At 34.9% G+C, this 25,227-nt stretch overlaps 1 protein-coding gene across 1 annotated transcript in view; it reads left to right on the forward strand.

The window, feature by feature from the left end:
- The window catches only part of C2H8orf34 (chromosome 2 C8orf34 homolog), a 147,693-nt gene that overhangs the window by 82,774 nt on the left and 39,692 nt on the right, over positions 1-25,227 (forward strand). The window contains exon 8 of the mRNA XM_058832672.1: positions 12,797-12,932. Coding sequence (XP_058688655.1) covers positions 12,797-12,932 — 136 coding nt within the window. The remainder of the gene's footprint in view (positions 1-12,796; positions 12,933-25,227) is intronic.

Raw genomic sequence — 25,227 nt, forward strand, 5'->3', positions numbered from 1 at the left:
TTTTAAATTCAGTTTTTCTGATTGCTTGTTTAAGAGGGTCCATGTTTGAGGAAAAACCATCAGAGAAGATACTGCTGAGTGAGCCTGAGCTGAGCTCAAAATCAATGCAGCAAGAAGGAGAGAACCTTCAGAGAGGAGCTGCTTGGCCCTGCTCCTTGTGGGCCACACAAGTATGGCTGCTGGCATAAGGATGGAGAAATTGACCTGTGGGACAAGCAGGTCTGACTCTTCCAGTGGCAGCACAGACTTTGTTTAGCTTAAACTGCTTGTGAAACTGCTCCTTGAGTCCTTGAGGTCTTTGAACAATAAGCAGCACAGGGAGCTTACACTTAAAAGAGTTAAGTGCTGGCTCCACTGCAGTAAAAGATGAGTTTAGCCACCGATGCATATAAAGCCAAGGTTTTGCTGTGAGGGAGTGTGATCATGGCAAGAAAGATGGTGAGTCACCTTTGGAAGAATATGTAAAATGAGGATGGAAATAGTTAGCAAAACATTGAGATATTGAGCATCTGAAAAAGAAATTAAAATTTAATAGGTTTTGTGTGCATGTATGTGATGTTAAATGCATAAAGTTTGTACATTCCTGGAGTAAATGGTAGAGGTTACAGTGTGCCTTTGTAACAGAAGGAGTTTGGAACACAAGGGTTTCATTTATTGTCTTACTGTTTTCTAGGTTATATTGATGTAGCCCAAATTTCTTTGCTGTGAAGAAATGATGTATCTTTGAAGTATCCAATAATGAAGAAATAAAAAGAATTATAGTAGTTCCATTGTTTTTAATTCTCTTCAGAGAAACTTTACAGTCCTGGGAATAATTAAATATAAATAAATATGTGAATAATAGGATTTGTCAGTTTTGATTTTTAACCAGATGCAGAGAGACAAATCCAATTGTGTCTTAAAAAAATTTTCTCCCTTTATTTTATTAAAACCAGAAGTTACAAGTAGATTGTTTTATTTTCAATATGACAAGAATAAGAACTTGAAAAGTGTAGGTGAAAGGTGTAAATGAAACTATAAAAGAACAAAATTGTTCATAATTCATAATAAAATAAATGATAGTCACATATTTGTCCTCTCTAATTTTATTCTCATGTGTAATCTTTTGCTTAACTAAACTGAAAACTGAACAGAATGAAGCTTTGGGATTGAGAAGATAAGCTATGCTTGCCATGTGCATGTTTTACAGTTTTCATGTAGAAATATTCCTCTTGTTGCATGTAGATTTCAGAGCACCTGAAGGCAAATCAGCTGGTTTCATGGACACAGGAGACCTGGGTTCATGTCCTGCACATACCTACAGAGAGCTTGCCATTCACTGTGATAGTTCCCTGTTATAGTACAAAGAAATGACTAAACATTTGTTTCCTTCACACATTTGAACCAAAGTCCTAATTTCTCTCCTACATGTAGAGAATACAGTCCAACCTAATTAATGCTTGCTTTCATGGAATTGTTTCCTCTTGCTCACCTGCCTCATCTCTTAAAGATTACTTTGGCACATCACAGGAAAATGCTTTTTCTTGACATGCGGATTACTCTATTTTTATTTAGGATATTCAGAAGCTGAGTGAATCATTGTCATTTTTAGGTATACAAAGGAGCTTTATGTATAATTTAATTCCTGTTTCAGACTCTCAGTCAGTTGCTTAGAGTATAAATGACTAAAAGTAAATGTGAGTTAAGGTCTGTGGAGAGACAGTTCCTCAGAATGTCACAGATTTAATTGCTCAATCAGTATCACCTAGCTGCAGAAGTACTCTAAGTGATGTTGGGGATAGAGAAGACATGTCAAGGTGTCTGACAATACTTTCCAGACCTGTTTCTCCATTTGGCTGAATGGGGAAATGTATCCATGTGGGGGATTTTATGAAATGCTTTTCATGCTTACTTGGATGTCCTTAGAGGTACAGAAAAATCTTTTGACATATTTAAATATTTCTGAGAGGAACTTGTTTTCCTGATATTTTTCAGGAAATGGGTGGCAACTGGGTTATGTCAGTCACAAACAATTAGGCTGAATTTATCATTGTGGGTTTTTTTAGGAATAGTCACTCAATGATTTGATAAAAACAATACTTTTTTAGTGAAATTTGTTCTAAATGTGTGTCTGGTTAATGGGGAAATATATTGTTAAGGTCTCACAGAGCAGTTGCTATTTTTTTTTGTCTTTGAATATTGATTTTCTATTGATGTGTTAAAAAGCATTGGTGAAGTGGCTTGAATAATATATTTGGAGAACCTGAAATCCTCTGTTAAAACTTCCAAATTGTATAAATATTGTAGTTATACTACACATTACTTGGGAATTGTCTCTCTGATAGCCTGTTGTTTAGTTTGTTTGGATTATATGGATTTGATTTCTTTAGATTAGGTATAATTTGTAGTTTGTAAATGAGCAACAGTATGGCAAGAATTCACATCATATTGAATCTTCACATAGAGAAATGCTCCATAAGAAATCATTTGGGGGACTTTAACTAGTGTATTGGGAAGTTGTGTCAGCCTTTTGAAATGGTTCTGAGCTTAAACTTCGTAACCAGACTGTTTTGAAGTGGTCATCTGGGAAGGAAGTTTGTGCACAGATAATTGGAAAGGTCACTTGCGACCTGAAGTGTTTCTGTGGATATGCTGAAGCACTGTAAGATGTTACAAACTGCTTCTTTTGAAAAACTTAAATGTTGAATTTGGAGGAATGCAATTTAACTGATATGGCAATTTTATGAAGGATCAAATGTACACTATTTTCAGTATAATATTTGTATCTGTAATATGGAAATTGATAAATTATTAATTTTTGAAAATTTCTTTGGGACTATGGATCACCTTTCTAATTTGTGTTGATTTTCAAAGTAGCAAGACTTATCCATCAAGTCTGCATTCACTTAAAAAGCTGTGTCATAATATCAGATATAATTTAACTTATGCACATTACCATATTTCAGGAATTTTAAAGTAGATGAGCAAAAGGTGATAAAAAGGTAAGACTTGATTGACAGCCTGATTCTCATGTTCAAGCTTATTTCCAAGTTCAGTCATATTAGATTTTTTCATCTTGGCATTGCTTAGTTAAATAAGAAAAAAAATAAAAGGCAATGATTACTTGCCATGTATAATACTTTTTAAAAAAAATTGAAAATTGTATCTTTAATGTGGTAACACATAGTATTAAGAATTGTTTGTTGGTTATATATTAGGAATACATTTCTGAAGATGTGTGAATATTGTCATAGAATCTCAGTTTAGAAAAACTTGTGTGTCATGAGAGAAGCAAGAAGCAAAATTACACTAAATTTCAAGGTCGTTAAAGCAGCAGTGGTGCGTTGCAGATGGGTATCATTTTGTTAATGTAGAAAATGATATCTTATTTTATTGCTGATCCTTCGATAAATATGTTCATATTCTGATTTGTTAGCATTACTTAAATACCAGATGCTTTTACCTCTTAGGGTTATGGCTCTGGGAGAGGGGCTGAGTCTTACTGAATATGAAAGCTTTTATTTGTTGGAGAAGGTGATCCTGCTTCCTCGTCTGTCCCTTCAAGCAGAGCTGTAGGCTCCTGTTGTTTCCTTTAGAAGGATCTTAATGCTTGTATTGAACCTTCAGTGTGCCAACACAGCTCTGCAACTCTACCAACACACAAGCAGAAGATTCCACCAAAAATATAGTATTTTCATGTGCATTTGTATCAGAGTCACGTAAAAATCAAGCATTGATATCACTGGGAATGGTATAAAAGGGTAAGAGCACAGTAATCAATGGGATTTCACCACTGGAAACAAGCTGCTGGAGTATCCTTATTGACTGCAGGTTAGCACTTGGGAGTTTAACCTCATTCATCCACCATTTGAGGTAACAGTATTTCAGGACTAGTTAGGTTTGCTAGTGCACCTGAAGATTGGAAACCATGAATTACTTGGCCATTTTGTGTTGACCTAACTTTCTTCTTCGTGGAGCGCTAGCGGTTTTCTTTTGGTTTGAAATAGATATTTTCTGCTGTTGGGTTTTTTCCTTTATTTTCCCTATTCTTCCTGTTGATATGGTTTGTACTGTGACTTTGTCTTTATTTGATTTTTAGGTTTTCTATCAGTCAAATTGCCTGCAGTATAGGGAATTAGATGTTTCTTTCTGAGAAGGAAAATATAATAAATTAATAATTTATCTTCTGTGATACAAGGTACTGTTTTCTGTTGCCTCCATCCAAGATACGGTGATTGTACTCCCTAATGTTTTGTCACCCTTGTTTTTTCACAACTCTTAGAGGAACATTTGATATCTGGTGCTGAATTGGCTTTCCGGTAAACAGTCTCTGACTCCCTCTTAGTCTTAGTGATAGTGTAGACAGAGTGATTAGCCAGCGGCTTTTATCCTCTGCAAGACAAGGACATACAGTAACTGCCAGGGGATGTGGTTCACATTCTGTTCCACTGCTGTGGACTCCAGAGTTAAAGATGTCTCAAGATCTACCTGAGTTTCACAGCTCTCATATTAAGGAGCTAAAACCAAAAAGGGAGAAACTTGAAGTACTTTAGATAAATTTTCAGTCTGTGGTGTCATGGAAAATTCCCCTTGAGTTCAGTGGAGTCATGATTAATGTTAGTGTGTCTTGAGAAGCAGAATTGCCAGGTAAAGTTTTCTGATTAATTTTCAAAATAGTTTTAATCTTCTGAAATGAGTTATTTTGGAGAAATAAATTGTTCATATCCAGAAGAAAAAATAGTATTGAGTAAAAGCAAATGTATCTCTATGATGTTTAAGATACTAGGCTTGAACTAACATTGCATGACCTAACATGCTGTAATACTTGATTTATTTTTAGGCAATAACCTTGTCCTGCAATATTCAATGAAAGCATAGCACCTAAATGTATGATATGTACCACTAGACCATTTTCCATTTCAGGCTGGTCTTGCATTGCAGAATTCTTGCACAAGCATTGCAGCAAAATAAAAAATCTAATTTTCTCCAAAAGCATGAGCAAACATAACCCAATAGTGCACTGAACTCACAGGTTACAAGCAATCTAGCAGAATAAACAACACCTATACAACATCTGCAACTGCACAAGTTTTTCAGTAACCTAAACTTTCTTTAAAAACTTTACTTCTCTTTATTAAAACAAAGAAAAAATATTGTAAAACTGTGTGGTCTGTTTGAAAATTTATTAAATTATTAATCTGTTGGATGTGTGCAATGGTTTTTATATACCTGCTAGTTTTATCTGCGTGACCCAACTAGGGAGATAAAACTATAAAATTTTTTTCTGCCCTCTTTGGAAAGATGTCATTGGTATGAATTTAATCAATGAGTGAGGAAGAGCATGCACTGTCAGCTGTGATGCCATTGGTATGCTGATGGTATCCAGCTCAGTGTCTGCTTCTCAGAGTGTAGACAGTGCAGTCTTCCAGATGTCCCAGTGTCTGGCCAAAATAAGGATAGTGATACAAAACAGATGGTCTTGTCTCAGGACAAAGCAGTGTTGATTCAAGCTGATAGAGGGATGGAGCTGGAAGGAATGGCAGAGTCTCTCGGTCGTTGGATGCCATGCTATACCCATTCTCATCCTGGATTGACAGTTAGCAGAAGTAACAAGGAGGGTGGTTTTCCCTTTGCAGCTGGGCAGAAGTTGAAGAGCAATAGTAAAGATCCACAGTATGTTTCTTCTAGTTTGTTTTAGCTAAGAGCTTTGGTGATTATCATAGAATTACTTATATGTTGCTGTCTCAGTCAGGACTTTAATATACCTAGAGCTCGCTAGGAACTTTCACATACATGATATGAAATATCTGTTGCTAAATGTGCCTGTGCACACAGAGAGTTTAGAGATTTGTTTGCTTTCTCCCTGCCTGCCCAAGCTGTCCAGTCTGAGATCACTCATATATAAGTCCCTAAATTAACTGGAACTTTTCTAGCATAATAGGTGCAATAAAAAAAAAAAAAAAAAAAAGTGACTGAAAGGCACTTTTTCTAAAATGAGAGATGTGCTAGTTTACCAGTAGACAATTGGAGCTTTATAAGCATCTTGCTTCTTACTTATTGTGGTTCTCTTTATGAAGAAAATTCTCTGAAGGACAAGTGGTGTTTGACTATATTTGGACTTTAATTATTTTAATTTTAAAAAAATCGGGAAATAGAGATATTTTCACTGTAGGAATTCTTGATGTGTATAGGTTCATGAAAGAGAGCATACATACTCTCATACTCATGGTACTCCAGAAATCCTTGGACTAACAGTTTTTTAAAAAAAACAAAACTCTTGGAAGGTTCAGTTACTGAACCTGTTATGGTTACTGAAAATGTTTGGCATAAGATTATTTGTAATTTTTATGATTTGCCTCAACTTTCATTTTAGTAAAAGGTGTATAAATTTCCACTGGCCTCTATACAACCTAGATAGGATTAATCCAGCCAAGGGACTGGTAGAATAACTTACATGGCTGCAAAGAAATATGAATGTGGCTCTCAGTGCAAAAATTGATTCAGCATAAAATGCTAAACAGGATAATATTTTCTCTGATTGGCTGAAAATGCACTGTAGTTGCTGTATGTTTTGTGAGGAATACTGAACTAATGAATTCTTCATCCTAGCTCATTTTTGTAAAACTTCATATAAACAGCATGCAAATTATCAGTTTAATTCAAAATAGACTTAATAAAGAAAAATGTAAGCAATAATGTAATGTGAAATTCAGTATTACAAATATATATTGTAAGGGACATCTGTACTATGTTAACCAAATGCACTTCAAAATATTACGGCTGTGTCCCCTCTGTTAAAAAATAAAAAACACAAACTGAAACCTTTTAAATATGCATTCTTTTCTAAAGCTTTGATATTTTTGTTATGATTGAAGAAAAAGTTAGGGATTTAAACATGGCTTTTTCTTTTATTATGAAAAAGCATTTTTTGGTGTATTTCTTTAAGAATGCAGAGTTAAACTGTGGCCTAAATTGCACATAACTATAGTGGTTGCAGGAATAAGTGACATCAGAATTGGAGCTAATTAGAAATATTAATCAAAATTTGCTTTTAATTTTAAAAGTTCCTTTATTTAAAGCCAAAGTTAAAAAAAAGTGAAAAAAAAAAAAAGAAGAAGAAAATTTACCAAAGGGAAACATTAAAAGACATTCCTTTAGATGCCTTCTGAACTCCAGAATTCCAGGTGGTTTTGTGTATTATCTCATTATGACCTTTTTGAGATTCTGTATTATTACAGTACAAGCACTGGTGTACAGTTATGGCAATTGCAGTAATGCATTGTAGAATGTGATCTAGCAAGTGAAAAATTCTAAATTTTATTTAATTGGAAATGTAAAAGTAATTAAAATGCTCCAAACAATACTAGATTCCCATTAATGTAAAAATAAAGTTTTTGAAATAATTCATTGGCACTGAATGAAAGTGCCTAGTTGATAGCTTAGAGCAGTAAGTTTGAAATCCCTACTGGTAAGGAGCAGCCATAGTTATTTAGTCAGTCATTGTTGCTGAACTGGTGGGTGAGCAGTGGTTATTTGGTGATATTAGATCCTTGGATTCCCAGTAGGGGAATGATAATAGGGCACAATGCCAATTCTTTTCAACTGTGGTTACAGACTTTCTCATGTAAATAAAATGAGACCATAATGTGCTCTGAAGCCCCTGCACTGCATCTTAGAGACAATGTCATCTCCGAAGTCAGTGTTCATCAGTCTTGCATGCAAGTTACTTTTTTCCAGTCATAAATAACTATCGTACCTTGTGGAAAAAGGGAGAATAAGCAGGAGCCCTGTGGGCCAGTGCTTCATGTAGTTTTCTAAGATACTGAAGTGTTTAATGAAACTAGAACATCTTCATCAGAAAAGTCTACCTCCCATGTTAATTCCAATCCTATCTGGGGGAAAATAGGAAGAGGGAGAAATTGAAGAAAGATTCCTTTCACTCTTGCTGATTAAAAGAGAGAACCCAAATCAATGATTCATTGTATATTTCAGTACTTGAAACAATGCTGCTTTCCCTACTTCCCTGTTGATTTTGTGGTTTTTAGACTATGGAGTGAGGTTCTGCTAGATTGGCTCTGACAGCGGATACAGGTAGATGTGCAAACTCAATGACACAGCAGCATCATGTTTCAATTGGATTTCTGTGCATCCATCAGTGAAAGCACAAATGTTTAGGGAATTTATTGTCAGCTTGAGTTGCTTCTTAAGTAAGATGTCTTCAGAACATTGTATTCAAAAATGATAGATACACCTAAAGAGTGAAAGTCTGTTGATGTATTTATTTAGAATTATGTTTGTATCAAAAGTCTATGTCATGGGTCTGAACTAGGTGAAATTCTGGTATTTTAAGATGTTTATGGGAAAACATCTTAGAACATATGTACCAGACTAACAGCATAGTCTGCTCCATGACATTGAAAAACCAAAATGAGATGTCCTGTAGTTATTGTACTGCACAAGATAACTCCAGTTTTGCATCTGTTGAAGCAAATATTTAAAATATCTTTTTCAGGAGTGGAGCATCAGATATTCTAAGTTCATGATTCTTCCTTGTCCGAAAGCCTAATTCCTGCTTGCCCCAGTATTTCATTAGGAATGAATGTGGTCTTTTATTGGAATCTCTTCATATCTGGCAAGATAATTTATCTAAAACAAAGAGGATTGGTTAACATAAGACACATAAAAGTATGACATATAAAGCCGCTTAGATTCCGCAAGCAGAACTTCTATCAGCAGTATGATTTTGTTGATTTGGGGTTTTTGGGTTGTTTCTTTGATTTGTTGTATTTTTGCATTTTTTTGGTTGGTTGGGGGGATATGTTTGTTTGTTTTCAAATGAGATTAGTAGAGCATATTAAGAATCTGTGCTTCAGCCAATAGGTCTTGACCAATCAATGCTATATACAAGACTGGATCATATAAAACAATACAACATATGATCTGATTATGTGAGCCTTCTGTGCAAGTAAGTTTTCACTGTATTTTATAGGAGTTTTGCATAAGAAGAGCTCTGTCCATAAAATGAATGGTGTGCAAGTCTTTTAAGTGTTCGTAAGATGATTCCACACCCTTTCATCCCAAGACAATAAGCAATCTTGCGTGGTTTCTGGAATACTTAGCACTAGGGACTGCCCCTTTCCCTCTCCCCATCCCTTCCTTCCCAAAAAATAAAGTAAGTAAATAATTGTGAACAATGACCTATTTAAAAACATGACCTTGTTATTGGGGTATATTCTTGCTTAGTTAAGTACATAACTTTTTTCCCCTGCCCTTTTTGGTTAAGGTTTTCTATAAAAAAAATCACAAATAATTAAGCTTAGCACAGCATTATTATTAATCTAGAAAACATCTGGTTCTGTGCTATGCTATATTACACTTGTGATCTTTGTCTCATTTTCAAGTATTTTTGTCTGCTGTTGTGGCAAAGCATAAAGATTGCAGTTGTGTGAATTCATTTTGGTAAAATGCTGATTTCAGGAAAAGGTATGGTTCATTTTCCTCAAATCAGCTTGGTTCACATGTAGTTCTTTAACACACAGAACGTATTTAATGAAAATTGCTGTAGGACTAAAGCTGGGTCTTCACATACCCTTTTTAGAGAATAGCAGATGGTGAACATTAAATCAGAGAAATGTAGTGAACAGTCATGATTTAAAATAACAAACTTATGTTTCATTTATGTGAACTTACAGCCTATAACTATACAGAGATAGATAACAATTTTCTAAGGATTTGAGAAGTTTCACGGTATTCTTGTCTCATGATACAAGCAGTCACCGGCTTGACTTTTCTTTCTCTCTTTTCTCCATGAATTACCTCATTGCTGCTCAATAAAATTACGGGGCCACTCAGCTGTATCATCACTAGTTGATCTAGCAAAGAATACAAAGAAAGAGAAAAGATTCAGTGTCCAGGCCCTGTAACTGAATTGACTCTCCAATTAAACCCCATTTTGCTAAGACTGGTTCTTCCCAATAGAAGACTCTGAATATTTGCAGCTCTTTTTTTTACTCTTAAAAAACACTATTGCATTCACTGATTGTAGTTATTTCAAGAACTTTCTTATTTGTGATCAAATATTTTTCTGTAAAGCACACATGAATTATTGAACAATATACACACATACACTCAGAGTTTAGTACTAAAATTTCTGTACGAATTATTGTTCTATTGCTGCTAGGTTTTTTTGTTTTGTTGGTTTGTTTTTTTTAATTAAAAGGCTTCAATAATGAATGGGGTTGATCTGGAAGATGGCATATAAACTTGCTTACAAACTCAGAACTCCCATCCAAAGTTATGGGTATTGGAAAACAGGCGGCTTTTAAAAAGCCCATTTACTTTAGTGAGAAAATGTTCAGTATCTGCACTGTAAATCTGAAGTATCCAGAAGAAATGGAAGTCATTCCGTGCTGATGCAGGGGTGCAGTAATCAAATTAAACCAAATGCTGCAGTTATTCTTTGGATTTGGTAGATGGAGTTACACTTTGCTGTTCAGTTGTATTATTAAAAGCTTTTTGTAGTTTGCCATGGACAAATTCCATCCAATGTTGAGTTAGATCAACTAAAATTCCTTGAGAAAAATAACAGTTGTATATGATGTAGGTTTTTGGTATTTTAAATTGCATTTTGTATGCACATTACTGCTGTTGGTCTAACAGCATGTGACAATAAATCAGTGGTGCATACTATTCTGTCTGCTTGTCTGTTGGCTACAACTACAGGCAGCTCTTGAAAACACATTTCTTGCACAAAGTTTCATTTAATTTTATTTTGAGAGAAAAAGGCTGGTAGTTAACTAAAAATGACAAAAAGGCATGGGTTTGATATCCAAATTCAAATATAAAAGGTATCATGGAGGGCAGCCTATATCATTCTTTGTTGAAACACTTAGTCGTCAGAGAGCCAAAAGTTAATCAGGCAGAGAACAGTTGAAAACCTTATTTAAAGAAATCACATCTGCTTTGTGGGAGAAAAAACCTGAGGCATATGCTTCAATTTCTTTTAAGCTGTAATTCACCCAGTGGTTTACATCTGTTAAAAAATATGGAACTTTTCACACCTCTTTAAAGCACAATTAAACTGTATTTATTTTAATACATAATGTGTTCCAAATATGTAATACCTTTTCTGAAATGACTCATAGATGATTGATTTCATAGCTCTCTATCACATAACCTTCCAGGTCCTTTGAATTAGTTTGTGTATTAACCATACATGAAATTAAAGGAAAAGGTGTTGAAATGGTGTAAAATTATGCCAGAAACTTTAGTTCACTTGTCAATTTACATCAGGGCAACAAATCGGCTGTGTGGGGGTGGTGGTGGTGGGGAGGAGAGTTTTCTTAAACAGTAAAATAAAACATTACAGAGAAAAAATGTAGTTCAAGGACTTTGGTCTCAGAATTTTCCTGAGAGTTCAGCCTAACTGTTACTGACTGTTGCTTATTAAAATCCATGTCTCCTCAAAAGAGTGTTGTTAATGGGACATAATCCCAACAATCTGACTACACTGCCCTGAGTTTGATGCACACTGGTAAGAGTGGGGTCTATGAACTATAGAGGACAACCAAAAGTATTTTGGGTAAGGATTTGGGGGGTTGTATGTCATTCTTTTGTATATGAAAAGCAGCTTGGTTCTCCACTGTGTGTCGATAATGACTACTTGTGTATTTTAAATTCTAATTGAATTAATTAGAGTTTAAAATACTATGTCTCCTCTGATTTTAAAGTTCTCAGTGACTTTTCTCCATGTGATATTGGGATTTAAAATCTTTTTGTGCTTCCTGCTTCACTCAGATCCTTTAACATTAAGTTTCTTTTGTAAACGTAAATATATGAAAATACATGTGTATAGAATATCTGAAAGACATTTTAATCAGATGCTGACATAGTGTGTACCATAAACCACATGCATCAGTCAGTACATGGAGTGGTTACATGGTCAGTATATGGTCATTTAATAGAAGCTAGCCAGTGCTTTAGTTGTTTACATTAGCTAGAGTCTAATCAAGTTATAAACAACTGAAAATTTGGCTTTATAAATACATGAGGCATAGAGAACTTGCCTGTTTTGTGTTGGCAATATATATAGAGATTAATCTCTAAAGAATGGCCTGACTCTAAACCAAGAGAATTCATTCACAGTCCAGCTGAGATACACTAGTCCAGTGGCATCTTGGGAAAAAAGTTCTCTGAGACCCTCTGCTGTCTCCTTTCAAAATGTCAATAGATTTACAGTAGTTGAAAATTCAGTTTTTATTATGAATTGCCCATATTAGAGGAATATAGTAGATTTAAGTATGCACATTATGGTCCCTTTCAATGATATATATGTGATATATATGATGATACATGATCATAATGATATATATGTCCATTTAACATTTTCTGGGTTTAGCAGAACACTTTTATTTTAGCAATATTTTTTCACTGCCAAGTGAATAGATGATGAAAAAAACACAGAGTAGCATACACTCAAAAAATTATTTTTGTCTTCAATATGCTCAGTGTCAAAGAGCTATTGGACAGCATCTCTTGACAAGTTTTTTAGAAATTAAGCAGTTAAATAAAGATTTTTACAGTATGGAGCATGATTTGATATAGAAATTATACTGAATATTTTTTAAGGAGCCCCTTGTAAGAGGGGGCTAATATATAAAAAAAAATTCTCTCAGGTATCTTTTCATATTAGTATGCAAGTAACTCTTTTCTTCCCAATTTTTGAGCAGTTCCATTTTTTAATGATACTGCAGGTGAGGCTCCTTTATTGCTACAAAATGTAATCATGTGTTCATCCCATTGTTCTGTCTTGTTGCAGAGGATCTTGATGATCTCAGAATGGAAGGAGTAACAAGTGTGGTGTCTTCTGGGAGCAAATTCAATCAAACTCGAAGTGCTCATACGGCTGAGCCTCAAGCAAAGGTCACATTGAATATTTGTGCAAGATGTGCCAGGTAAAATCAGAACAAAACCAGATCATGCTAACCAATACATTTTTATTTCAGGTATTTGGCTGTGTATTGTGGTTGATGGGCCAGGTGATGACCTTTCCTGTGCTAAAAAAAAAAATTACTTAGCTACTGGCTACCCTATGACCTCTGGCATTTGAATTGTGCAACTTATGTTTATGCTTGATATGTCACATCAACAGTGAATCAAAGAACATAGTTAGTCTTAGGCCTTACTTCACAGCTTGAAACTATTTTAAGCCCTTCTGTCTCTGAGTTTCATTAGTTATTTGAGCTTCTGTGGTTTTTCAGGGGATGAATCAGGGAATTTAAGGGTTCAAATCCAATTTGAAAAGCACCTGTATAAATGGAGATTTAGTTGCACAGGTGCAGTTCAGGATTTCAAATAGTTGCTTCTTAGCACTTTATAATCTTATCCTGTTTTACCTCTGAGAAATAATTTACTCAGGTTGAACCCCGTCTGGTTTTGACAGCTGGCAATAATTTTTGCATTTACAGTATGAAGACCAAATAAACAGGTTAGTATTCCTGTAGTTTAGTCAACTCGAGAATGCAACACTAACAGAAACCCCTTAAATTTCCTGGATGAATTCTTCTATGTAGACAAAAGCTCATTTGGAGAAAGGATTTAAGCCTGTTTAAATGACAAAACTAGCCTTCTCACCCTTCTGTTAATGGTTCAGATTAACAAGAACAATACAGAGGCATGCCAATTTTATCTGCCTGCCTTTGCCAATGGCTGCTCTATTGTGTGGTTTGAGAGCGGATTAGCCTCTTGTAAATAAAAAGCAACCTGTGGTGAAATTAAGTCAAAAGTTTGGCCATATGCCACCCTACTTTTATCTACTTTTTTCCCCCATTTTGCTCGTAAATTACTACTTTTCTAAAGCATTTATGTAGACAGAGGGGCTTCAAGACATTTTCTGATGCTCTGGAAGCACAACTACAGGCAGACTGAATCACTTGTGCAATAGCATCTCTAGCAGGGTTGTGGAGCCTCAGGGAGCTTCAGCTCACAGTACTGTCAGAACAGCAGTGACTGGATGGCCATATAATTCCAGAGAGTTTGCTTGTCAGCAGAGGAGTGTGCCCTTAGGCTTTAAGAAAAGAGCAAACATGCAAATCATGGGATTCTTCCCAATTCATACAAATTGTTTATGTTGTAAAATGTTTCCAAACAACTGCCTATATGAAAGTGGGGTACATTTTTTCACCAGGTGTCTGTTGTCCATGGATTAATAAGAAGAGACGTTGGGAATATAGAAACCTTAAGTTCTCTAAATTCTGAAGTTCTGATCTTACATAACATCTTTTATGGATTACTATGAAGGTTAATTAAATTTTGAATTCCCTTAAGTAGCTGCTAACAGCAGGTGCCAAGATGCTATATATTCTCTCAATCCTGCACACCAGGGAACAAAGGGCTCAGATCTTGAGCCAAACCTAGTAACCTTGGCTATTGCTATTGTTCTTTAACTGCATGTAATAAATGATTCGAGCTGGGAGAGAAAGATCTCACAAAATCCATTTTGTCACTTCACTTATCAGAGAATGCAAAACAATGCTTTGTTTTGCCTGTACACCTTCCATAATTTCCCTACCATGTTTAAGGAAATTGGTGAGTAGCTGGGTTATACCTTCATGCCTATGATTCTTTTCACTCTTGTTGCAATTCAGCACTTTCTTTAAACTTTGAAGGAATTAAAAAAAAATACACCATTTCATCAGGAGTAAGGGAATTCTTGAAGAAAAGGGTATTTCTGTTTTATTCAGTAGTGAGGAAACTAGCATTTTTCCTTTGAGGTGATAAAGCCTATCCATTCTTTTGGAGCATTCCTTCCTTCTTACTGAGGACATCTTTCCACTCTTAAAGACAGTTATTACTGCAATTAGTCCCCTTTTTATTACCTGCACAGGGGTTTAGTCTGGAGCCTTCAGTCAACAGCTGAAGTAGTGGGTACAGACAGTTGCATGAAACAAGTGGCTTCAAAGACACAAAGACAGTTTTTTCCTGTTTGGTATCAAGAGCATGTAGATTTTTTGTTAGTCGGTGATATAGCCATTGAAAATACTGTGCTATGAAATTAGAGTCTGAGTATTTGGATCATCTCACTGACTCAGTTTCTCAGTGTTGGCCTTTGTTTCCATTGTTATGACAAAGGCTAGTATTTCATGTAAGTTCATAATACAGAACCTATTAGTGTATTAATTTGTTTTAGAAATTATATTTTTATGTTTTCATACTCCATTTTCTAAGTAGTCTTGTGTGCTGTGCAGTGTATATATAAATACTATGTGATTTGATTGTAGACATGTTTGAATACAATTGGAAAAGAAGTCAGTATAAGTTGTTATGCATGCTTTTGGTTACAATTAAACAGGTATCTTTCCTCTTAATGTTAGTCATTTTTCAGTTGTACACGATGATTTGAAATGGATTGAGCTAATGGCAGTGGTGTTGTGTAGATAATAGGGCTTGTCAAGTCAGAATACTAGATTAGGTTTGCTGAAGGTATTTTGGCTATCGTTAGGAGAAATAAAACTTTTAAATTGAAATTTAATTGGTAAAGTTCCAAATATTAGGAAACATATGTCTTGGCTCAGACAAAAAATGGATTTTACTCATGCATTATTGATTTCTTTCAACCTGGTTGTATTTTTTTTAAATGCTTTGCTCTCATTACTCTTCTCTCAACTTACTTCTATGACACCTTCTTCAGATGTTTTCCCACTTTCTTGGGTATATTGGAGCTTTTCTGAGAGTGCTTTATTTAAACAATTGAAGGAGTTTTTCAGTACTAGCTTTAATTAATTTGGCTTAATATTTTGTATCTCACCTGGAAAGGACAAATATCCTTATTGAAGTTTCACCCTATTTCTTCATTAAAATAGTGTGTAAGTTTTGGATGCACCTGCTTCTAGGATTGCATTTTCTTGCCATAGATCATTAGTGCTCCCTCATTATTTGAGAATTAGAGTAAACACATCTATGACTATGTGTACGTTACCCTAGCCTGAGAAGAGTGCTGGTTTCATTTTGTATGCCCCATAAAACCATCTGCAGTAGGGTGCAGCTATATGTCTTATATTTCTGTGGCTTCTGGAGTTTCCTACAATGAGAGCACAATGATTTGTGACAAGAATGGACTAAACCAATGGTTTTTCCTCCATGCTGAGATACTTGTGATCAGACTTCATTTAGTGCCAGTTTGGTTCCTTCCCTTTGTACCACAAAAAATGAATGCCAAATGGAAGTGACTTATAGTTTGAGATAAAACCCAATTTTGTTATGAGGAAAACTAAATCCAGTTTATATATATTGTGGAGGACAATGGTGTTGAGGCGCTGCACTTGGGAAAATAGTCTCACTTGCCCTAAGTTTCTTAGACAAAAGTACAAACTTGTTTGTGAATAATAAGAAATGAGACTCAGAATTGACATAATTTGAACTAGAATAAAACTCCCAAACTTGTAACTTTTTTTAGAAATTGATATTTAACCTTCAATCATTATAATTTCACCAATCATCTTCAAATAATAAACAAGTAGATAGTTATCAGAGACCAGGTCAGTAATTATTAAAAAAGGTTAAGTTCTCCACCTAGACATCCAGGAAATAAAAATGGGGAATGCTTTCAAGCTATCATACCAAATTGGTTTTTATAGCTTATGATTTAAAAAACGAAAAAAATCCCCCCAAAGCAACCAAGACCTCAAAAAACCTTTGCAAAAAAATCCCCAGAGGGAGATGAGAAATTTAAGGAAGGGTTAATTCTACTGGAGTATAAATTGGTTTGTAGTCTGGCATATAACTGTAAGAAACAGAGAGCTTACTGTTTTCTGTATAGATGTTTCACACACGATGAGCGAAATGCAGATGGATAACAGCTTTAAGAGGTTTTTCAAATGGGGAAGTAGCTACCAGAACAATGTTATTCCCATAGCTGCTCTTGGACTACAGGGCAAGTTAAGTAGCATATTAAGTCATCTAAATAAAGGGGTGACATCATTCACAAGGTGGAACAAAACAAGGTTTATAGATACAGAAAAAAGGCTACAAAAACCCCCTGTATTTGGAAGGTTTGCTTTTTTCTATTTAGCCTGAAAAATTAGCAGGGACACTTCTAGTAAAAAAGATCTGTATTTAGATTATTTGAGCAAAATTCTTATAATAATTCCTTCTTTGTCTAAGGGCACAGCTGGTCCGACTGATTTACAAAATAGACTGACCCAATCTGTAACATTTTTTTGTGAATCCTTTCTCACATACAGGCAAAACAAATGAGTTTCAGATTTGGCCAATGCATCCTTACACTTTAACAAAATTTGTATGGGTTAAATAGATATTTAAATGACAGTTTGTAGAAGTCAAACAACACTTCCATATTTCTCATATGCATTGTGACTTGCACACTGTGCATTTTGCAAGAATTTAATCAACCATAAGGTAAAAGATAATATTAATGTACTATTGAATGAATTACAGGAGTTTTCTTTTTTCTTTTTTTCAAGGACCACCCATTAGCCTTGTATGCCCACTGCCATGCTCAAAAGTTAAATCTTGTTCTTGTGGAGTCTTGCCAATGCATTCCTGAAAGTAAGAAGCTTTTTGTTTTTAATAGCGCAAGGGTTGCATTCATTCTTTTTAACATCAATAGAATACAAAAAAGGGGTTGCATGTGATTAAAAAAGAAATGGGATTATAGAAAACATACTGTGCCACAAGCTTGAAGGCTTCTGAACAAGAATGTTGGGAAGGAGCACTAGTTGCATACAAATGTTGGGTTTGAAATGCAACGTTTTAGTTAATATTTTGAGGTTATTTAAAGCAAAAGGACAGTGTAGTAAGGCTTTTTAACATACTAGAGGAATCAAAAATATAGGTATAAACAAAGTAAATCTATACATTAAAAAAAAAATAAAGTGGAGCTTTTCTTACCCTCACCCTTAGGATGCGGAGTACAGTTCAAGTGTAGTAACTTGTATCCTTGAGCTGTTAATGTAGAATAAATGAAGTACTCTGTGCATGCTTCCATTATGAATATTTTTGGAAAATCTGTTTTGAAGAAAGTACTCAAAAATTCTCATGCCAGTTTGCCTTGCCTGTGAAACCTCACTCTGCGCATCATCTGTGACTTTTACTCCCCTAAGATGTCTTGTCCTTCAAACAGTCTTCAAGTTAGCCTGTTTATTTACCAGTTACCTTTTCTTTAATGATCTGGGTTTTTTTTAAGTTTGGTTTTCTACAGTATAGTCTCCACTATGTCCATGCATACCTGAGATATAATCATATGAACTATGTGGTGCTATGTGAAATTTAGAATCACATATTAGTTCTCTGCAGTACATCACTGGAATTTGAGTAGATCTTCATGACATAGAGCCCTGACAACCAGGAACCTACAGGGGAGGAGACAAAAGAATTTAAGGAGCCAGTTATAATTTGACATAAACTTCAGATTAATGGTGGAAACTATGGAAGTGTTGTTTGAATTGGCCATCGTATATTTCTAGAAAAGAACAGGAATTATTTGGTTGGTTGGGGAATTCTGTGGTATTATCCTAGCTTCAACCATTTGATAATCTTAGAGTTTGTATGGAAGTGTTTTATCTCAGTATCACAAAGCTCTGACAATACTAATGAAATCTGAGGTCATAAAGAAGCATTTGGTGAAAAACTTGGTAATAAGCTGTGTAGAAAATAGTCTGAAGCTTGACAAGTGAATCTAGTTTAACTACCAAAAGCAGAAAAGCTGATGACTGCAAATAGGAAAAAACCTGCTGTTAAAAAGCCATTTTACTGTATGCACTGTCCCCAGACAACATTCCTGAAACTAAAGGCAACAAAAATTAATGAAATTAATTACCCATATGAGGAAGATCATAAACACTGATTAAAGACTACATTTAAAAAACAGACAACGATGATGGGCTCCTGGAAGATTTCCTCAAGAAAAGGAAGGAAGCCTCTTCAGTTTCCACAGCTTCCACTCTGCACAAGATCCCTTCCTTATTGTTTATGACTAGCCTGTTCTCACTGTCATTGTGTTCCCTGAACAGAAACTGTTGGTGTGGCTGACTTGTGTTTTGAGACAAGATCAGTTTTCCTACCTTGTCCAGGCATGCAATCCCAAAATAACACTAGAACTGGGGATGGAAAGGTGTCAGGGAATGGATGCTGCACCATGCAACATTGGGATAGAGGCTGATTGGGTAGGGTGAAAAAGGGTCAACATCCAGCATCCTCTGGTCCTCCAGCATGCCATAGGTCCCAGAAGGAGAGAGGATGTAACTTTTGCTACTGGTGCATTTTTTGGCAGGTGATCTAGGTTTATGTTCTGCCAAATTAGATTAAGCCATCACGGTGGATGCTTCTGCTCTGTTCTCAGCAGACTGCGGCTGTTCAAGTCAGACTGTAAGATTTCTTTCCCAAATTGAGCATTCTGGCATCAGTCACCTCCAAGGGAGTAATACCTTGAAAATGCATGCAGAACTAAATGACACTGAAATTCCATGTGCTGTTTTCCCCTTATCCTGTCCATATGTAACAGTGTGTGCTGCCTGGGTGACATAATAAAAGGCTATGTCTGCATTGAATTCTAGCAGGAAAAGTTCTACACATGCAAATATTCCTTAGCTGCTATGTGAATTGTCAAAGCTGCTCTGTGAAGGAAATCTGCAGATGCTAATTTAAAAGTGGTTCTAGTATGTTTACATGAACTATAATCATCCCTTTAACTGCAGTGTTCAGAGGTGGTGGAATTAGAACAAAACCTGTTCAAACTAAATATAAAATAACTCCCTGTTTTTCTTTATAGACTCTAATATTGTTAGTCAATAATACACAGACGTGTCAGAAAGAATAACCTCTCAAATACTCCATATAATCCCTTATTTGACTCTGTACACTGTGATGTAATACTGGGGAATGGGCACAGGTATATGTGTGGTTTGGTACATGTATTTGCATAAAGAATAGTCTTTGTATTTCTGGCCAGCAGTGGTAAGGCCAGATTAGTGACTCAGTTTCTGGAAGAAATTTCTGCTTTGTTAATTTTCCTGAAACCTGGGCACAAATTACCTCAAAGTACCAAGGGGAAAGAAGTGTTTCCAAACTGAGGTGGTTGGTACAGAATGAATGTTGGTGGGAAAATTATGTGATTAGGGTTCATGTACAGACTTTGAGGAAGTTGATGTCTTCAAATCTTATTGAACCTTTTGATTATGTGCATGTATTTTTTTCTTTCGTGTCATGCATTTCATATTATCTTTCTGACTGTGTACTATTTCTAAGTGGCTATTTTTATAGGGTAAAAAGTACTAAACATTCCAGATGACTCATGTCACTCTTTTACATTCTTTTTTCCTTTATCTATTTTTTTATAACCTTCATTTTATTGAACCTCTTGTTTAAAAGAGCTGAATTTTCCTCATGTTTGTTTGTGCCAGCTTCACAGACTTTGTCCTAAACAAAATATTTTATTTGCATATTTTTCCTTTTAATAGTGGCAAACAAGTAAATTAAACTCCATATGGTAGTGCTTTAAAACTTTTAAAAATCTCCTTTCACTTTGGAAAATTGAGAACAAACCCCATATTTTTCCTTTGGCTAGTTAAAAACTTTTTATAAAGTAGAAAAACAAAAATGTGAAAAAAGAAAAAGGTGTGGCAAATAAAACCAAAACAAATCCATTTCGCTTTTTCGATGAGTTGTGTTTGGGCAGTGATTAATTTGCCCAGTTTTGATGCATAAATAATCAAATAATGTGTTCATTTTCTTTTGATTTTCTAAGCGCTAAGTGCCTCTAAAATAAATCACTTTATCTTTCCTTTCCTGGAGTGGTATAACACTTTAGTATCTTGTTCTTTCCAAATGAGAGAAAAACACTGAAGAAGAAAATCATTCAGAAAATGTTTTTACTGGCCCTAGTGGTTATCAGAAACAGAGACAATAAATAATTTTTTAAGATTTGGTAGGCTGACTTGCTAAGTTGTCAGAATAACACACTAACTTCCATTTTCTTTCACTTTCTCATATTTCTTTAGAACATTTTACTGTATGCAAAATAGAGAATATCTGTGTGATTTCAATTTTTTTTTTAGTTCATGGATCTAAGTTTTACCTCTGAAATGCACAAGATAACATAATTATTAGTCCTAAACCTTAATTAGTTTCATGGCAAATTCCCAATGAATGTGTGTTTTGGAAGAATAGCCAAAGTCTATTTTCAAAATCTTAACAGTGTCTTGGGAAGGCAACAAGACAGAAGATTTACATGAAATGCTTAGACAGAAATCCCAGAGACATCAGACTTACTTTCTCTCTATTTTTTATGTGAATTTCCCACTTGCTAAATTTACCAAGCAATAGTTTCAGTCCTATCAGAAGTTGCGCAAAATACTATGATAATAAAAATGTCATCTGTTGCCAGAAATTATGACAAACTGTGAAGAGACCAGTGTTTTCAGATGAAGTTTTCCCTCTCTGTTAGATTTAACAGCTATTTTATTTCCTTCTAGTATGCACATGTGAGGTAGACTTGTTTTTTTTTTTACCTAAATAGCTGTCAATCAGCATAAAAGTAATGGAAGACTTCCGTTTGTTTGAAGAAAGATAAGTGTTTACATGTTAGTGAAAATAGACTTAGTGCATGAGCACTAGGAACATAAAATTTGCATGTGAGTTACATCTTACACATACACCTTATGATAAATCTGGTTTTGGAAACATGACAGTGCACCAAGTTTATCTGTTAACTTAAGTTAACTTAACTGACAAGGTATTAATATGTGCATTTGGTTATGCCAGAAGATCGCAGCATAAGATGCTGTGAATTAGTGATGTGCCACTAGACTATCTTTTGTAAGAACTACTGTTCAACAGTACCTATTTTTTTATTTTATTTTATTTTTATTTTATTTTTTTGACTGGTTGTTTGAGCAGGTTAGTGAACTTGCAAACATTTTAAACTTCTGTGGAGAAAATCTAAGAACAGTAGATGTAAATGATTTTGTAGGCCTTTTGAAAGTCCTAGTCTTGATTTGTAAAAGTGAAGGAAGTAGGAGCATATTTGAATATGAAATTAATACTATTTTGCTGGTCCTGAAAATTATTCTGCTCTCTCTCAATTTAATGGAGGGCAACATCTGCTCCATTCTGTCCTTCATTTGCAGATCTTGTCAAGACATCTCTTTCTCTTTTCCCCTACAAAACCCATTTAACCCCCTCAATAATTTAAAAAGACAAGTGCTTTACCCAGCTTTTCTCCCTTCTTTCCCTTTGCTCTCTTTGATGTGTGCTTTGCAAGCTAATTCTATATGGCAATGTTTATAGATTCTTTCTGGCTTTTGTACAACGCTGTGCTGTATATTAGCCATAGATATTTCTTCTGGATGAAAAAGATATAGGGAGGAAGCCAGGAGATCATGAGCTTGAGGAAGCTTGTTGGTCATAATTTGAGGCTCTGGATAGCAGTTTAATATAGCTCTTAAAAACACAAATGCATACTCACACACAAAACTCTTTCACAAGTCCTAGAAAAAATGGTTCACAGGAGAAGAAAGAGTGTTAAGTCTGAAAAGACTGACAAAGACTGTAATTTTTCTCCTGTGAGATAATGGTTTGAAGCCAGCAGCAGATAAAAGATTGCCATAAGAATGGCCTAATTCCCCATCTTGTAAAAGGATTAGATAATTCAGTCTCTTTATGGATTCCTTACTCTGGGAAATATATTTCCACTTTTGGTTCTCCTCAGAAATAGCTGCAGAGCACACTCATTTAAAGGCACAAAGACCTGCATTCAGACATTTTGGAAAGGCAAACAGCACACAAAAAAGATTATTTTGCAGGCTGTGTCAATGTGTAAGTTTTGCTCAGCAAGTGTATACTTGTATTACCAGCTGAAAACATTATGCTGAGCATTAACTATTGGTGACGTGGAAACTTTCCACAAAAATCTTCAACGCTGACTGGAAAATAGTGTGTTTAATTTGCAAAACAGTGAATGTCAACCAAAATCCATTTTTAACTACTGGTTTTATGAATTTTCAAATAATTTGCTGTGTTCTAGTTTTTAAGCACTGAGAAATAGTGTCCCTAAGAAAGCAAAAGCATGAAACAGACTGTGGTTTGAATGGTATTGGTGAAAATGAAGTTATTTTAGATTAACTGTATTTTAGATCAGGGTGAAACTCAAATAATATAAATGCTGTACATCTCACATGAATGGAATTGCTGGTAGTAACAACATGCTCCTGCCTGATGGCCTTGCATCACTTCTTTAAAGTGGATTTAAAGGAATCTTTATTTGAAATCATGCTGATTGTGTCATTAAGCATATAGTCCTACATTTTATTCAGAAATTGTAATAAATATCTGTATTTATTAATGTAGTCTTATAATTTAATATTAGAATAATATTAGAATAATATTAGAAATGTCTGCCTTCCTAGGTAATGTTCTGCAGGGTAATCCAATAGTTCTCATGCTTCATTTCTGTTCAGTGCAGATGTTTCCTGTATTTTAGTGTAGGTGAAAACAGAAACTATGGCACTGATTTCTTAATAAAACAAGGTGACATGCTGCAGAGGTTTTCTATTGTTGCTTCAAAGGTGGCAGCCACTCTCATTGCTCACCAAATTCACAGTCCTCTGTTAGAGGATTCTCCTCCCATAGATCTAAGACATTTTTCTTCTACAGTTCAGTGATCTAAAAATCATATAACCTTTTTTTAAAATCTAATCTTCATTAGGATGGTAGCGTGTGAAGCTAAAGCTGATAAAGAGTTTTACCAGATAAAGAATACTTTTGCCTGTATATTTTTTTAATAATATTTATTTAATGTAATTTTACTGTTATATTAACTGGTATAGTCTGTACTAGAAAACTGACATCTTTGTGTCTCTATACCTGTGAATACAATAGGAATTTCTTCTGGCACAGTTTTAATATTTTTTATATTTGTAAAAGACATTAGTAAAACAAATGGAATAAGTCATAAATTCCTGGCTTTATATTTAGGTGCTGAAAAAGCTTTGGATTTTACAGCAGTATAAGGGAGTGCAGAACTTGTGGAGTCAGTAAGTCAAGGTACATGAGATCAGAATTTGGATCAGTATGTTTGGGAAGAAAGAATGAAGTAAACTCACCATATTATAGGCAAGTCAGGACAGATGATTATGAAGCTTAAAATACTCTTTCTGGTGTTGAGGTTGCTAGGGAAAGGTGCAAGAAAACATTTAGTGTAACCTAAAAGCATGTGGGTCCTTTCAGGACTTTTGTTGTCTGATCTCTGTTGCTATAAGTTCCCTGGAGTTGTGTATTTGTCCTAGGGAAATAGTTATTCAGTATTACAGTGCTATCAGAGATGATGTTAGATGTAGATGTGAAGTTTTAAATTACAGAGAGGATGCAGGCGATTTGAAAGAGAAAAAAAAGGAAGTCCAATAAGTCAAATTTATCCTTCTCATCTCTGATGAAAATTCTCTTTGGCTGCCAAAGGAACATCATCATGTTATGTGTATAGTAAATTTATTTTGTTAATAAGTTCATGATATTCATTAATCTTACAAAATGTATATTAGAGCTTATGATCCAAAATAATAACTACTTCATAAAGAAATTAACTATAAATCATGGAATTATTTGGTAGGATTTCTTCAAGAGAATGGGTAACCTACTTTGAAATAATTTAAGGAAAATAAGTGACTCAGTAAGTCAAAATCTCCTGAATTAAGTTTCTAATACAAACATGACACTACCTTTGTTTTTCAGAGAACTTTGTTGTTGTGGTCTTAAAAATATGTACCCGTTTCGACCGATCAGGAAAACAACTTTTTGTTGAATGATTTATCTTTTTGCTGAATGAATTAAGGACTTTTTTACCAGAGTTTCCACTACTTCTCACTGTATTCGGCTAAAAGAAGTCAATTGAGTCTTTAGCAACACAGATTTTCCAATTAAATGCATGTGTTCAGGAATAATATTTCACAGAAACCAAAATGTTTTACAGTGTTTATTCAGATTCAACAAGACTTAGCTGACACGGGGCTGAGCAGAGAGAATGGCTGGAGCTGCAGCGCTCAGACATTTAATTTCCCACCTCCTCCTTGGAGAGTGCCCTTTACTGTCCTGGAAACCCTGGAGGAATTTTTCTTCACTACTAAAAAGTCAGCAGAAACATTTATATTTTCTTGAAATACAAGGTTTTCAGGATTTCTTCTCAAGTGGAGTTTCAGTTTCTGTTGTTGTTCACCTCTAGGGAACATCAGAATTTGAGCA

The sequence above is a fragment of the Poecile atricapillus genome, chromosome 2 (assembly GCF_030490865.1).
Source record: "Poecile atricapillus isolate bPoeAtr1 chromosome 2, bPoeAtr1.hap1, whole genome shotgun sequence".
Lineage (NCBI taxonomy): Eukaryota > Metazoa > Chordata > Aves > Passeriformes > Paridae > Poecile > Poecile atricapillus.